General features: G+C 35.6%; 1 protein-coding gene across 1 annotated transcript in view; it reads left to right on the top strand.

The window, feature by feature from the left end:
* THSD7A (thrombospondin type 1 domain containing 7A) overlaps positions 1-17,555 on the top strand; it is a 430,772-nt gene that overhangs the window by 402,948 nt on the left and 10,269 nt on the right. The window contains exons 20-24 of the mRNA XM_029929576.1: positions 2,478-2,595; positions 2,831-2,976; positions 3,724-3,898; positions 8,066-8,239; positions 15,606-15,701. Coding sequence (XP_029785436.1) covers positions 2,478-2,595; positions 2,831-2,976; positions 3,724-3,898; positions 8,066-8,239; positions 15,606-15,701 — 709 coding nt within the window. The remainder of the gene's footprint in view (positions 1-2,477; positions 2,596-2,830; positions 2,977-3,723; positions 3,899-8,065; positions 8,240-15,605; positions 15,702-17,555) is intronic.

Below are 17,555 nucleotides of genomic sequence, written 5' to 3'. Positions count from 1 at the left end.
TTAATATATCTCCTTTTTTATAAATGTACATATAAATGTCCTCCTGGATCAGAATAAAATATACAATAAATAGCTGAGCGCTTTGTGAAAGCTAACCCCAAATCATACAAAACCAATTAAAAACTATGTGACTACAGGACAGAGTTATAAATAGATTCCTTTATTTCTTAAATGAAATGTGAGTAAAACCCTGAGACATAGCTGTAATTTTAATTATGCAGGAGCCCAGATAAATTTACTTTTATGCATTAATGTTCTAATGTTTGAATACTGTGATGACAATTAGGGATTCAAATCATAATACTGTGGTCATCACTGTCTTTAGGAAGAGCAGTGCCCCTCTCTGCAGGAATTGGAATAAACAACTCCTTTCCCATTTTATCCATTCCCATGGATGCAGCGGTATTAAATAATAGCCCTGAGAAAAGCCGACTATCTTTTTAAATAATGGATAGATTGCTACCTACTAATACACGTGCAAACCCTGTATTCAGAACAACAGCAGTAGCTAACTCTTGCTGTTTCCCTAACAGCCAGAGAGGAACACACTGTTCCTACCCAACAAAGGGGACACTTCGGGTTAAACCTATCTAGCATTTATATAGCATTTTTCCTTTGATGTTTTTCAGACATTTATTCATCCAATACCTAGTAATTGGTTTCTCCTTTCCTATCCTTTGATCCCTGAACGGGTTTCTTTTCATTTAGTTAGACACATATGTTTAAATAGATGAGAGAGAAGAGAAGAAAAACAGAGGAACAATAAATGTAAGAAAACAACATAGTAGACTGTTAAAATGCCTTACCCCTGGATACCAAAAAGACCTATAAACAGGCATCCGTTTCAGTTCTGCAGGGAAGGAAGTCTGCAGTAGGTGAAATCTCGGATTCAAACCCTCTCTCCCTGAAACTATTATCTACTTTAAATGTTACACATCCTTATTAGCATATAATCGCCTCAAGTCTCCTTCCTCCAACCATCATGATTTAAGTGACTTTAATTAAGTGATATGGTAAAAATGCTCATGCCGAATCCTCAGCTCTGTCAAGTATTACTGGTGAAGAATATAATAGGAATGCCTGGAGAGATGTGTAGCATACAATCATTGATCTGATCCTCTCTCTGTGGATAGCTTAGAGCCGAGAGCTGTACTTGAACCACAATATAATTCTTTTGCCATCTTTCACTATATACAATAGACACTTCTCTTTCATGCAAAAAGTTTTTTAAATATCTTTAAAATCCCAAGGATTAAAACAAAACAAAACAAAAAACCTGTACTCTCCTAATAAGCTCTTAAGCACTTCTATTTTCATGCTACTTTGTACTTTGGACTTTTTAACTGTTCGCATATAAAAGGTGAGTTTGAAATCTCATATTTTAAAAGTAGAATGCTTAAACAAGTAAGGAATTCAATGCCAATAAAATGTCACAATATCAGAATCTAATGAGAGGCTAACCAAAATAAGTGAATTATACCTCAGTTAGCTGCTAGATCATTTTTAGAAAAGAAAATCTTTTTAAAAAATAAATGTGTATAAAATATTCATAATCAAAAAATTCTGGTGACCTGTATTTCCTTGAGAGATAACATACTTAACAACTAAGATCATATACTAATTATTTCAATGTTACATTATTAGCTTTTGTCTTTCAGTTTAACCTGACACATAAAAAGAAATACCCCAAAGATACTATTATAAATCGATATATTGGTGATGTTCTTGGTTTTTAACTAATGGGAAGTAATCATGCTTATATCTATCTTGTTCTTCCTTTAGGGAAATTAAACCAATTTAGAGACTAAACCTACTTTTCTTCATTGTTTATATAAAAAGTGCAACAACAGGGGCACCTGATTGCTCACTCAGTTACATGCCTGACTCTTGATTTTGGCTCGTCATGATTTCACAGTTGTGAGATCAAGCCCTGCATTGGGCTCTGGATTGGGCATGAAGCCTGCTTAAGATTCTCCCTCTCCCTCTATCTTTGTCCCTCCACAGCTCTATCTCAATTTTTTTTTTTTAACTTAGGAGCTTAAGAGTAGCTCAGTTAGCCATCTGACCTGATTTCAGCTCAGGTCATGATCTCATAATCTATGAGATTGAGCCCTAGGTAGGGCTCCTCACTGACAGAGCCTGCTTGGGATTCTCTGTTCTCTCTCTCTGCCTCTCTCCCAATCACATATGCTGTCTCTCTCAAAATAAGTAAACTTAAATAATATCATTGGCTAAAAATTTAATTTTTTAAAAAATTTGTAAAGTTCAACAATGTATATGGAGTAAATGGTCTTCTCCATTCATCCGGTGCCCTTCGTTCCCACTCTCCTGGGTTGAACAACTTCATAGTTTAACTTTTGGGTGTTTGTCCTCCAGATACCATTTTATTATTCATCTTCCCATCCTCCCTCTAATAATAAGACACATTGCGCCATGCTTCTAGGTTAGTACAAACAGATCCACCTCTTTCCTTTCAGCTTGGCCTGGAGAAGACCTGGCAGATGAACACCTCCTGCATGGTGGAGTGTCCTATAAACTGTCAGCTTTCCGACTGGTCTCCGTGGTCAGAATGTTCTCAAACATGTGGCCTCACAGGTTTGTTTGGAGCTTCATTAGCCTTAGACTAATAGTCAAGGAATGTGAAATCTCACTCTTGCTTTAAGCCTTACCTGGTAATTTTCATAAAGGTTGAATCACTGTCTTTCCTTTCAAAATGTCTGAGACTTAATTGTCCCTTGGATTTCCTCAGGAGAAATGTCTGTGATGCCCTTCTCTCAAGATAGGTGCTTGCACAGATATATCACTTTGCATCACTTTGTATCTCTTAAAGGAAAAATGATCCGAAGACGAACAGTGACTCAGCCCTTCCAGGGTGATGGACGGCCCTGCCCTGCCCTGATGGAGCAGTCCAAGCCTTGCCCAGTGAAGCCCTGTTATCAATGGCAATATGGCCAGTGGTCTCCATGCCAAGTACAGGTAACCAAATCTCAAGAAGCTGTGTAGAGGTGCGCCTGGGTGGCTCAGTCAGTTAAGTGTCTGTCTCCAGATCTCAGGTCAGGTCTTGATCTTAGGGTCCCAAGTCTAAGCCCCACACTGGGCTCCACACATGGCATGGAGCCTACTTAAAAAGGAGGGGGGCACCTGGGTGGCTCAGTCAGTGGAGCATCTGACTCAATTTCAGCTCAGGTCATGATCCCAAGGTCATAGAATAGAGCCCTGTGTCAGAATCCACTCTGAGGTGGAACCTGCTTAAGATTCTTTCTCTTTCTTTGCCCCTCTTCCACACTCATGCTTTCTAAAAAATATAATAATGAATAATAAAGTTGTATAGAGATATGCATTCTTTTTCTGTAGAGACTTAATTTCAGAAATGTTTTTCAGGACTTAAAGATGGCATGTAAGTTCTCTTAAAGATCTTAGGTGCTTTGCCATTTCATAACTTTAATTAGTTGTGATAACCAGCAGTTCCTGTCCTGTGTGTTTAAAATCATTTGAAGACATATTCATTTTAATGACAATTTATTTGCCTGTCTTTGGCTAGAAAACAAAGAAATTGTTCATTGTATACTTTATGGCTAGTGTCCTACAGGACTTCTTCTCTAGGGTTTCAAATGCTTCTTTAACTGCTCATAAATCAAGATCAATGGTGCAGAGATGACTGTAAGTGATGAGCTTGCTAATGAATTTTCTTTTCCTAATTAGTGGTTTCTTTCTGTGTTCCAGGATGCCCAGTGTGGTGAAGGGACCAGAACAAGGAACATTTCTTGTGTCGTGACTGATGGGTCGGCTGATGATTTCAGCAAAGTGGTGGATGAAGAATTCTGTGCTGACATCGAACCCATTATAGATGGCAATAAAAAAATGGTTCTCGAGGAGACCTGCACCCAGCCTTGCCCAGGTAACAGGAACAAAATGGAATTCATAGTTTGGTCATTCGTTACTAGACCTCAGGTAGAAAAGCGGTTGCATAGATAGTCTAAGTTAAGGCGTATCAGCAAGCCTTCTCATTCACTAGCATCTGTGTCAACAACTGGATACATAGCGTGGGAGGAGGAGGTACTGCTTTGATACTGCCAGCTCAGTGTCAAGTTCAGGTCTCCCATGAGGGCTGTGCTGCCAACCACCGACCTGGAGCTTTAACACCTGCAGGGGATGGCAGCTAAGGCCCTAGGCTCCTGCTTGACAGGGAAAGTATAAAAGGGAATTTGCATCTATTTAGGATTTCCAGGAGAGAGAAGCAGGGTTTTAACACAAAATGGCTAACAAAAGATCCAAGTCCTATATTGAAAACTTACTCTTGGTACTGAAAAGAATCAACAACAAATTCACACCTAGATATACTGTAGTTAAAACATAAAATGTAAAAAAAAAAAAAAAATAGAGAACTAGTATTCAGAAAGAAAAAAGAGTATTTACAATTGGAAGACAATCGATTAGAATTATAACAGAATTCTTCTCAGTTACAATGAAAATCCAAAGACAATGGAATATATTCACAGTATGATGGGATATAATCATGAACCTAAAAATCCTTCCCCCAGTAAATAAATCATTCAAAAGTAAGAAAAAATATTATGGAAGAATATTGAAAGAAATTATCCCAATTCAAAGTTGGATACAATGGATTCATGCAATAAAATGTAAAAGCAAATATATCAAGTGGTTTAGAAATAATTGGAAGACAGTGATAAGCTAGTATTTAGGAAGTTGGGCTTGGTGTGGAGAACATTATGGTAGAGAGAAGGTCAGAATAAGCTCAATGTCAAGGCTTTGAGAGCCTAAGGCTTTGAGAAAGGTGGGGGCAACAACAATTTATTGGCAGACCAGAGAAGAAGATTGGAAGTAAATTCCCTGTCCTTCACCCTCAGTGCAAGTTTTTATTCTCCCATTTTGCTTATGAGAGGAAAAAAAATTGATCTCTTTAAGGAATGTGTTATTTCAAATAATATCCCCCAAAAATAAGGATCTGGCCAAGAAATTTTAATTGGAGACCAAAATAGACTACCTAAATAAAGTTACAGTTTAAGAAAATTTTAAAGACAGAGGACCTATTTTCAAAAGTTTATTTTAATGAAGTCTCTAAATGCTGTAAAAACCTGACAATATGGGTTGCTCAATTTCTCCTCAGTTTATTAAAGTAAATTATTTGAGGTGATAATATTGGAAATTTCTATAGTTTATTACGATGAACTGAATAAAATTAAAACAGAGCAGTAAAATAAAATAACCCGATACTTTAAACTATATGCTAAACTTTGAAGGCAGCCCTCGCAACCGTAACAACAGTCTTTGTCCGTACTGATAGTTACATCTACTTCAAATGAAGAAAGATCTTTTTTAAAATTTTACTTTCCAGACCTAAACTAAGTGTTACTTCTTAGATTTTCCCACACCTGCTAATAATAACCTATTCCTGATCTAGCAATACCCCAACTCCATTTCCTGCCGCCACCCCCTCCCCCGAAACTGGCCTGATTTCAGTCCACATTCTCACACACAATTCAATGTAATAAAATCATTTTGCTTCATAGCAGACCGAGGTTGAGGCTTTGGCAGCAGGTAAGGGCTCTGGGCAGAGCCAAGGACTGAACCTTCAGGCTTTGATGTGCTAATTGAGGTTTGGTGACTTTTGACTATGTAACTAAAGTTGGAAGGCCTACCATTTCCAGAGACAAATCTCCAGCATCAGTGATGGCCACAACACAGAGCCGCAGGAGCCTCCTTGCCAGGACTAGGGTCTGCTTTCCTGTGGAGTTTCTTAGACTTCCTGCAGCACAATCGCCCTCTCATTTGACTATTATGATCAAGTGTTACTGGGGGCTGGGCCCAGGGCTCAAGAATAGAGATCCACTGAAAGACAAATATACCCTGTCCTCACTGAGTTTACCTTCTAATGAAAGAGACGGTTGCTAATTTAATAATAACGTAAATGAGCACAAGGTAGAAGTTTGTCCTAAGTGCCCTGAAGGAAAGCAAGATCCCACAATAACATACAAGACAAACATACCAATAATGGGTTTTGAATATTAGCAATATATGAGCTAATAACGTAAGCTCTAATGTAAATAAAATACTGAAGGAGGAAGTGCATTTTAAATGCTCATCCTACCTTTTGCAGGCATAGTGTGGATTGTTATAATGGCTTATATGGTCAAAACGTAAAAGTATGTTTAGGATAAGCCAATGTCTCCCTGTCATTTGCTGTTATTCAACCTTTAAAGCCAGACGTGAATTCTTTGGGGGTGATGATTATATAATTCACAAATATAAAAGATTTATTGAGTTTTAAAATATACTATGTCAAGTGACACAAGCAGAGATTAAAGCCTAAAAAAGTAGATTTTCATGTGGTTTGCAGTCACTGGGGTGCAGTTCTATTACCTTTATCTTGAGAACACTGCTTAAAATTTTAATAGTTATTCCTACGTGATTAAAAACTGAGTAACCCAAATGTATTTAAATATGCTTCCTAGTCTCTTTTTCCTTAACACTTTTAAATTTACTAGAATTTTCTGCACTTCAGGATGACATTGAATATTAATGACGTACTATAATAAAGGCCTGCAAAAATCACGCCACTTTACTAGTATACATATATCTATTAGTCAGTTATTCACGTCTGGCCAAGATTTCTTAATTATAACACAAGGCATGTTTTCATTAATCAGATCTCCAGGCAACTTTGTGCTAATATTAGACATCTTCAGCATAATACAGGGCAGTATGAATTATGCATGTGGTATGGCTGGAATAATTAAAATGATAAGAATCCCTATGGATTTGTGTCTATCATAATTTACTGTATCCTCTGTACAGTATCACCAGTTAGTCTGGAAGAATGGATGGGTATAGAGGAAAGATATATTTCATTAAATCCTCCTTGTTCTCCAAATGGTCAAAGATGTTGAACTCATGATATACCAGGGCCCAGCAATTCCACTCTAGGTATACACCCAATAGAAATGCACATTTAAGTTTAAAGACTCACACTAAGATTTTCACAATAGCATCATTCATAATAGAGAAAACGTCCACCTACCCATCAATAGAATGGTATCTAAGTTATGATACCATCATACAATGGAGTAAAATACAGCAGTAACAGTAATCACAGTGGAACTACGTAAATACAGTGGATCTTGTAAATGTAAATGAAAAATAAATATTTTACAAATACAGGTGGTATGATACCATATATAACATCAGAAAGGTTTCTGGTTGCATGGTTATAAAATCAGACTGTGAAAATCTGAATATTTATAACACATGATTGTTTTTCATTTATATTCGTCTTTAATAGGTAACTGAAAAAAAGGAGAAGTTGATTGAAGATGTAGGTCAGATAAAAAAGTTACAAGCATTATTCCCACTATTGCAGTTGCTCAGTTGGCTGGCTCACCTTCACAACTCTGGCAAGAAAAAAAATAGGAAAAAATATAAATGCCAGTTTTCTCAGCCTTGCAGTTCAAGTATTTTTGGAATTATGCCTATGTACAAGATGAATTTCATGTATATTTAGATTTTCATTGGTACTACCTAGTGCTTAATAAATCTCTTTACCATAATGTCAAGAGTGGTGGTAGGTTTGTTTTTTTTTAAATAAAGTTTATTTTGAGAGGTAGAGCAAATGCACGAAAGAGAAAGCGGGGAAGGGCAGCAAGAGAGAGAATCCCAAGCAGGCTCCTCATTAACAGTGCAGGGCTTGACGTGGGACTCAAACTCATTAACCACCATGAGATCATGACCTGAACCAAAATCTGGAGTCAGATGCTTAACCAACTGAGCCACACAGGTACCTCTAGAGTGGTGGGAGGTTTTAGTCAACTATTTGTTGTCTCTTAAGAGGAGGTGAATCATAAATTTAGGACAAGCTCTTTTAAACTGTAGTCTATATTCAGGAACATTCACTCCCAAAATGACATTAAATACATGATATTTGTAAGATTCAGATATGTATCACTAGCATACCAAAAAACATTTCCCAGTGAGGTGAAGAAACACAGTTAATATCTGTCTGGCTACTATTTATGGGTATGGGTAGGAATCACAAACCTGTATTTTGCAGGAGACTGTTATCTGAAGGACTGGTCTTCGTGGAGCCTGTGCCAGCTAACGTGCGTGAATGGGGAGGACCTAGGCTTCGGTGGAGTACAGGTCCGTTCCAGAGCTGTGATCATACAAGAACTAGAAAACCAACATCTATGCCCGGAGCAAATGTTAGAAACAAAACCATGTGATGGTGAGTGCTACAATTCATGAAATCTTTTCAATTTAGTTTTATGTTGATTGATAGACACAAGCATAAGATATAGAACTTTCTGGTTCAGTATGTAAATTGCTAAGATCTCACTTATGACTGAAAATTAAGAGTGTGATTCTGAATTCCAAAAATTTATAAGAAAAATCTTTTCACCCTTCAAAAATTACATAGGAGATGTAAAAAATGTTTCACACTTTTAAGAGCTTCAGAAGGCTGAGATAATTAACAGCATGTTATTTGGCCACCAGGACAATTTCTGATCATGTATGAATCTAACAGGATCCTTTATTTAAATCAAAGGAAACCAAGAAAAACTACAAATTCACAGCCAAGTGAGAAATTTTTATTATATTCTTAGAAACTGATAAAGTATTGGTAAGAATTTGACATATAACACATGAACATATGTGTTGATATGTCTATGTGTGGATGTATACACACATACAGAGCTATGCACCCAATACAAACAGCACATGACATTTTCAAGAACAACAGAGCATTAAAATGTTATAATTTGGGAACACAGAGGCAGTCTAAATAAAAATAAAAGAATTTATATGTAATGTAGAATATAGGTCCAACAAAGACCCTCTCCTTCCTGCTTGTGTTTGGAAAAAATGACTATGACATTTAATAGCAAATAGGAGCCAAAATATTGCTTTTTTTTTTTTTTTAACTGAAAAGTTGGGGAAGCAAGCTTGGAATGTTAGTGAACAATGTTTAAAATAAAAGTCAAGTGAGCTAGATGAGTTAACTCAAGAATTAGGTACAATTACCCACCTTGTCAATTGAACGTTCCCTAATTTTCCAATCAGATGAAACATTCCATTATGTCCCAGGAGAGTGTAGGCAATGAAGTAGAGAAAAGTCAATAAAAGAAAAAGATCCCAAGGAAAAATTTGCTCACCCCCAAATGACAATGAAATAAAATTAGAAATCAGTAACACAACAATTGTGAAAGAAATCTCACCATCCACACCACAGTAAAACCTGGAACCACAGTTAGAGACCCCCGCGGGAATGCAGCACACTCTTGAAGTGTGGTTCCAGGTTTTACTGAGGTGTCGATGGTGAGATTTCTTTCACAATACATCAAATAGTATGCAGGATGCAGCACAAAGGTACTTACTCAAAAACAAAGCCTTAAATGTCTAAATATGGGGGGAGAAAACAGTAAAATGAGCTAAGCACTAAACTCAAGTAGAATGTAACTAATATAGATAAATAAAAATTCAGTGAGAAAGAAAACAAGCAAGATAATCAACAACCCCTAGTTGGCCAAGCTAAGTAAATTGACTACCTCATGGCAAAAATCAGGAAAAAGCAAAATCAATAGCACAACATAAAGGGTAGAGTTTTAAAAATTATGACTAGTGGTGCTTCTGTGGCACAGTCAGTTAAGCATCTGACTCTTTCTTGATCTTGGTCAGGTCATGATTTCATGGTTTGTGAAATCAAGGCCCACTTCAGGCTGTGTGCTGATGGTGCAGAGCCTGCTTGGGGTCTGTCTCTCCTTTCTGCTCCTCCCCCACTGTGCTCTGCTCACTCTATCTCAAAATGGACAAACTTAAATTACGAATTTTGCTAATATAAAAACGTTAAGATAATCTAGAATTTTATTAAAATTTACCAGAGTAATAGAGAATCTAAACTATGGGTTCTGTAACTATTAAAAACTCAAATGCATCAAATATTTATTTACACATGAAACAAACTACAACCTGAATGGCTTTGAGTTTTATTAAAATTCAATGAAACAACTCCCTATTATGTGAAATTTCAAAAAAAAATTAAGTTGAGTGGGGGGAAAAAAGGATAAGGAAAATCCCCCCAGCTCCATGAGAGTATAATTCTGACAGTAAAATCAGTCAATAAGGTCACCAATGAAAATAGATGTCAAAATCATTAAAGTTTACTATCTAACCAAATCATTAATATCATAACTAATTATGATGTCATCATCATAACAGGAAAAATATTTTAAATGTGTTGAAAAGATGTTTATAGAATGCAACATTAAGTCACAATAAAAATTTCCAAACATAACTTGAACTAGAAGGAAATAACCTGATAAATGATACCTACCAAAACTGACAGCATACATTATAATATTAGGAAAACATTTAGAGACATTCCCATGCAATCAATAACAAAGCAAGGATTCTCACTATTACCAGCCTAGTAAAGAAGTCTCCAGCCACAGCATAATCTGGAGCTTAAAAGTTGAAAGCAAAGAAATAATCATTCACATTATGATTTTCACATTAAAAGTTTTAACAGAAATGAAATAGATAAAAATTATGATCATCTCAGTCGATACAGAAAAGGAATTTGAGAAAATACAACATCTATTCATGATAAAAACTCAACACAGTGGGTCTCAGTAAGGCTATTGATGACCAACCCACAGCTACCATCATACTCAGTAGACAAGCTCTTAGTTGTTCCCCATTAAGACCAGAAATCCAACCAGTAGGTTATCCATTCTTACCACTATTAGTCAATGTAGTACTAGAAATCCTAGACCTACCAATTAGACAATAAAAAGAAATGAAAAGCTTCCAGGTTGGTAAAGAAGAAATAAAACTGTCTCTGCTTACAGATGATGTGGAATTAGAAATAGATAACCCTCCCCCAAAAAACTATTCAAATAAATGAATTCAGTTAAGTTGCAGGATACAAAATGGATGTATAGACATCTTTTGCATTTCTATATGCTAATTACAAAGTAGCAGAAAGAAAAAAAAATTTAATTTACAATTGTACCAAAAAGAATAAAAGACCTAGAAATAAACGTAACCAAGGAAGTGAAAGACTGTACACTGAAAACAATAGGCATTGATGAGAGATTGAGGACTACACAAATAAAAAGGTCATGCTCATGGATTAGAAAAATGTTAAAATTTTCATACTACCCAAAGCAATATACGGACTAAATATAATGCCTATCAAAGAACCAATGGTATTTTTCACTGAAATAGAATAAATAATGCGGAGATTTATAAGGAATCGAAGACCCTGAATAGTCAAAGCCATGTTAAGAAAGAGCAACAAAGCTGGAAGTACCACAATCTCAGATTTCAAACTATACTACAAACCTACAGTAATCAAAACTGTATGGAACTGGCACAGAAATAGACACCTATCTCGATGGAGCTGCATAGAGCACCCATACTTACATGGTCAGTTAATCTATTTCAGAAGAGGCAAGAAGATACAATAGGGAAAAGATAGTTTCTTTAATAAGTGGTACTGGGGAAAATTGGACAACTTCATGCAAAATACTAAAACTGGACTGCTTTCTTATGCCACATACAAAATTAAACTGAAAATGGAATAAAGACCTAAATAGAATACCCAAAACCGTAAAACTCCTAGAAGAAAATACAGGCAGTAATCTGACATTGGCCTTAGCAACATTTTTCTAGATAGGTCTCCTAAGGCAAGAGAAACAAAAGCAGAAATAAACTATTGGGACTACATCAAAATGACAAGTTTTGCACAGAAAAGGAAACTATCAACAAAAATAACAAGGCAACCTATTGAATGGGAGAAGGTATTTGCAAATCTTAAGTCCAAAAAGGGTTAATATCTAGAATATATATAAATAATTCATTCAAAAAAATTCTAAAAGATGGGCAAGGACCTGAATAGACATTTTTCCCCCCAAGGAAGTCATATAGATAGATAGCCAACATGAAAAGATGCTCAACATCATTAATCATCAGGGAAATGCAAATCAAAACCACAATGAGGTATCTCCTCACACCAGTCAGAACAGCTAATATTAAAAAGCCAAGAAATAAATGTTGACAAACACGTGGAGAATAGGAACCCTCATGCACACTTGATGGGAATGTAAATTGGTCCAGCCACCATGGTCAACAGTATGAAGGTGCCACAAAAAATTAAAATTACCATTTAACCCAGTAATTCCACTTCTGAGTATTTACCCAAATAGAAGAAAAACACTAATTCAAAAAGACATATGCTCCTCATGTTTATCGCAGCATTATTTATAATAGCAAAGCAAGCTCCATGTCCATCAATAAATGAATGGATAAATATTGTATAATATACAAATTTATATGTATGTACAATATTCCATACAAAAGAATGTGATCTTGCCATTTGAGACAACATGGATGAACCTAGAGAGTATTATAATTGAAATAAGTTAGACAAAGATAAATACCATATGATTACTCTTATATGTGAACCTAGAAAATGAATGAACAAAACAAGAACACAGAAACTGATTCAAAAATACAGGGAACACACTAGTGGTTGCCAGAGGAAGGGATAGGTGAAGGAGATGAAGAGGTACAAATTTCCAGTTATAATGTAAATAAATCACAGGGATAAAAAGTACATCAGAGGGAATAATAAGATTTTTGTAACTTTATATGGTGACAGATGGTAACTACATATGCTGAGCATTTCCTAATGTGAACAGGTTTTTTAAAACATTTATTTACTTTTGAGAGGCAGAGCACAAGTAGACGACGGGCAGAGAGAGAGAGAGAGAGAGAGAGAGAGAGAGAGAGAGAGAGAGAGAGAGAAAAGCAGAATCCAAAGCAACTTCCAGGTCCGAGCTGTCAGCACAGAGCCCCACACGGGGCTTGACTGCATGAACCTTGATATCATGATCTGAGCCAAAGTCAGAGGCTTGACTGGCCCACTCAGGCACCCCATCAATTTGAATGGATTTTTAATGTGTTATGAGAAAGTGACCCAAAAATTTGCATGAATAGGTCAAAGACCACGAAGATCCCAGAACTTTTAAAGCCCAGAATTTCAAGAACAAACTGGGAGAGATCAGGGGACTTACATGGTTTTCAAAGTTTATTCTACAGCATAAATAATTGAATAAGAGTGACCCATCAACAATAAAGCAATTAAACTAAAGAATCTCAAGAACAAATGGTCATATATGGGTACACAACAGAAGTGAAAGTCAGTAGGGTAATTGGTGGGTAAATAATGTCGCAATAATTTGTTACCCATGTAACGTGTTTAAAATTAACTGTAGCTCACAACATATATAAAATTGTATTCTAGATAAATTATTGACCTATAAGTGAAGAATATCTATAAAACATTTAAAGAAAATAAAGGGGAGTATCATTATAAACTCAAGGTAGGAGACAATCTCCTAAATAGGACACAAAAAGCACAAAAATGGGAAAGACGAAAAATTATTTTAAATTCAAATTTAAATGTTCTACATAGTAAGTGATCAAGGGTAACAGAGAAACTAATTTCCAAGGATTAGTATCTAGAATGACAGTTTTCAAACTTTTTGGTCTAAGAGCATAAAATTGTTCCAAATTATCTTTTGTGAATTTTAGATATGTAAAAATTTATATTAAAAAGGATTTCAAATAATCATAAACCAATTTTGTGTAACCATAAAAAACATACTTGCTGGAAATAACTATTTTGCAAAACAAAAACAGTAACTTTGACAAGCATGGTCTTGTTTTCCATTTTTGCAAATCTCTATGACATCTGGCTTAAAGGAAGACAGCCGGATTCTCTACTTCTGCATTCAATCTGTTGCAATCTTATTTTATGTATATGAAGAAAATCCAGCTCTACTCACGTGGATGTATAGTTGAGAAGTATACACAACACACACACACACACCTAGGAGAATGTCAAAGTCTCCCAGGTTCTCTAGATAATACTTTGAGAACTGCTATTGTAGAATAAATATTTCCAACAATTCAATAAGAAAATGCATTGATTTCAGTAGGATAAAAAAAATGGCCACACGATATAAAGAAACAATTCTCATAAAAGGAAGTCTAAATGCCCCAAACCATTTGTTACTCCTTAATAGCTTTAATAATTTGAGAACTACAATATAAAATGACAATATAGGAGCACCTGGAGGGCTCAGCAGGTTGAGCACCCGACTTTAGCTCAGGTCACGATCTCGTGGTTCACTAGTCCAAGCCCCCATCTAGCTCTGTGCTGACAGCTCAGACCCTGGAGCCTGCTTCATATTCTGGGTCTTCCTCTCTCTGCCCCTCCCCCACTCACACTTTGACAATACAGCTTCCACACCCACTAGACAAACCAGTATAATCTGGCAATTATAAATGTTCATGAAGGCTTAAGCAATGATAACCCGTATTTACTGCTGGTGAGTGTGTAGATTGTTGCTTTGGGGAGGGAAAAAAGTTCTATTTAGGAAAGTTCTATCTATCCCTATGGTGATACACAGCAATTTCTCCTCTAGATATTTACTTTAAAGAAACAAGAGGAGACTTGCAGAAGGTGGACCACTGAGACATTGTACTAATAGCAAAAATTTGAAAACAACCCAAAAAGCCATCCAGAGAAGAAGTAGCTTAAAAAAAAAAAAAGGTGGCATTTAGTACAAATTTTATATAGCAGTTAAATAAACTAGGATATAGTTGCATTTTTAAAAAGTCACATAGAAATATTTTCTCTAAAATACTGTATGTCTTATAATGATACATACAGTACACTTCTAAAATTTTTTAATAATACAGTTGAGCTTTCAACAATCTGGGTTTGAATTGTGCAGGTCCACTTACATGAGGACTTAGTGTAAATACAATAACTATTTTCTCTTCTGGTTTTCTTAAGCACATTTTCTTTACCTTCCTTTACTTACTGTAAGCATAAGTCAACCTTATGCCTACTGGTCAACAGTAGGCTGTTCACAGTTAAGCTCTGGCAGAGTCAAGTTATACACAGATTTTATATGGCATAGGGGTATATGCCCCTAACCCCCATGTTGTTTGAGGGTCAGATATGCTATATTTTTTTACAGATATATACATGCCTCATATAATGTATTATATTAAAAGAATAAAAGCCATGGCAAAGAAATGCATGTATCTACTTTAAAATAGTGGGTTTTGCTAGGTAGACATGGAAAAACATCACATCAGGAAGAATACATAATAAATAGAACATCAAGTTCATCTGTTATTTTTCACTCCTCAACAGACAAAAGAAAACTAAAGCAAACATGGCTAAATGGTACTATTTGTTAAAATTGAATAAGTAACTGAACTTTTTTTTAGTTATTATTTGTCCTTATTTTAAAGATTTGATATAATACTTTGACAAATTATATTAAAAATCCAAGTTCACATCACATATGACAGTGGACATAGAAACTAATTGGGATTTGGGAATATATCAGGAATTTTATAACCTTTCTATATCAATTTTAGGACAATAAGTTAACATTTGAGTAACTCACTTTTCATTGTTTATATAAATATTTTCATAATACAGTCTCCCCACGATTGTCCTTGTAGACAGCAGAGCTCTTCTGTTCATGTTTATTGTGTCCCTGCAGATGGACAGTGTTATGAATATAAATGGATGGCCAGTGCTTGGAAAGGTTCTTCCCGAACAGTCTGGTGTCAAAGGTCAGATGGTGTAAATGTAACAGGTAAACTTCAAAATTCTCCTTGGTTTTTGAAAGCCTTCCTATAACACACATGCAATTGGTTAAATAAAGTAATTAAGGAAACAAAGGTACTCTTTAGATATCCCGGACATGTTTCAGATTCAGCACCTAAGTTGTATATGACTGGCAACCAATAACTATTTTATTTTTTAATGTTTCAATTAAATTCTCCCTCATCTAGCCATTTTAGACGTTGCTGCTAGAGTTTGGTTAAAATACTAATTCCAAAAAATTCTCAGATTATCTTTCCTAAAAATTTTATATGTGAATAATTTACCACATGCTAAATATATAGATTTTATGTTTTGTTTTTGTATCTTAAAGACCATATACATGCAGACCAAAAATATAACCAAGGGAGCATGATTATATAAATCCAAGTATCTTGCTTGAATTCAGAAATCTATGATTTAGTTTTTTATTAATTAATAGGTAACATCTGTTGGCAAATCTCAAGGCCAGACCATCGGGGCAGCTAACCTGCCCTGTCTCCCCTCTAAAATTATGTATTCGAAGAAGAAATCCAAATGAAAGACTTTTCTGAAATGTCCCTTGACCCAAATATACCCCAAAGAGCTTCTCTAATCTGCAATTTCTTAAAGCTTCCTTATCTGAACTAAATGCAAGGGATCTAAATGTCCTTATCAAGTGGGAAGAAACTTGGCTCCAGGTATGTACTGAACGACCTTGCAAATTTCCTAGAAAGAAACCAAGGTTGGAGCCACAACCTCCACCGTAAGCATATGACCCTAAGATCTAAGATTTCTCCTTAAACAACTTATTCTTACAGGTCTAATCTATAGGAATCTTCAGAGAAAGAGTAGCATGAGTTCTGACAGTTAACTATTCAGGGGAACAAGCTGACTTACTAATATCACTTTGACCCTCTGGCACAGAGAAAAGTGCTGTGCATTTAAGTGTCTGTGAGTAATGTCCATTTATAAATGTAGCTGTAATATATACAGCAAGATAACAGGAAGAGGAATCAATATGCTTTTTGGAAAGCATCAATTTTTAGATTAAATTTTAAATTACCTGGATTTACTTAAACTTAATTACTTATTTCCTCCCTATGAAAGCTGGAACAAGATATCACATTATATTTTTATGAAGGTAAGATTTTATACATGACAAATCTGTATCAAGAAACCATTGATAACAGCAACTCCCAGTGGACACATACAACAAAACAGACACCTGCCAGTAAAGGAATGCTTTGCTCTCTCCCAGTCTTGTTTTCAGGCAGAAAAGTCTCTTCCCACCACATCTCTGTGAAGAGGCATGTGGGGAGAAAAAGTCCTGGGAAGGGAAGCATAGATTTTCTAAATTTGAAGGCATTTATAGAGGTGGTACATTCAACTCAAGTGTTGAAAATGAAGGTCTACATTCTTCCTGAAACTATTTAGAAAGGATATTGCAGCTTCCCCACAGGGTCCTATTACTTTTCAGGGCTTTTTTCCAAATATGGATGCAAATAATATTGGTTTGCCTTTTCTTCTACATGTTGAAAGCTCTTTTCCCACTAAAATTGGGGATAATCCCCAATGCCAAGGTAAGTCAAATTTTAAAAGACTTACCCGTAGCAATCCTATGTTCACCCTCTTTTTAGTTCATTAAAGTATCCCATGTATTTCTTTCTTTCTAATACTCTTTGATACCAAAAAGCCAATGTGTAAATGATTTGTAATCAACTCTATATGAATTCTTCTTCCATCTTTTAGGGAAGATGAGAGTCTTTATGAGAAATAGACAAGCATGTAAAGAATATTACATACCTTGACTGATGACTTCTGTTTTATAAAGTTGTCCACATTAGAAATCAAGATGTTATTTTCC

This window comes from Suricata suricatta, chromosome 2, assembly GCF_006229205.1.
Source record: "Suricata suricatta isolate VVHF042 chromosome 2, meerkat_22Aug2017_6uvM2_HiC, whole genome shotgun sequence".
In the NCBI taxonomy this organism is placed as follows: Eukaryota; Metazoa; Chordata; class Mammalia; order Carnivora; family Herpestidae; genus Suricata; species Suricata suricatta.
The sequence above is the reverse complement of the archived record's forward strand: the minus strand, read 5'-3'. Positions and strand labels throughout refer to the sequence as shown.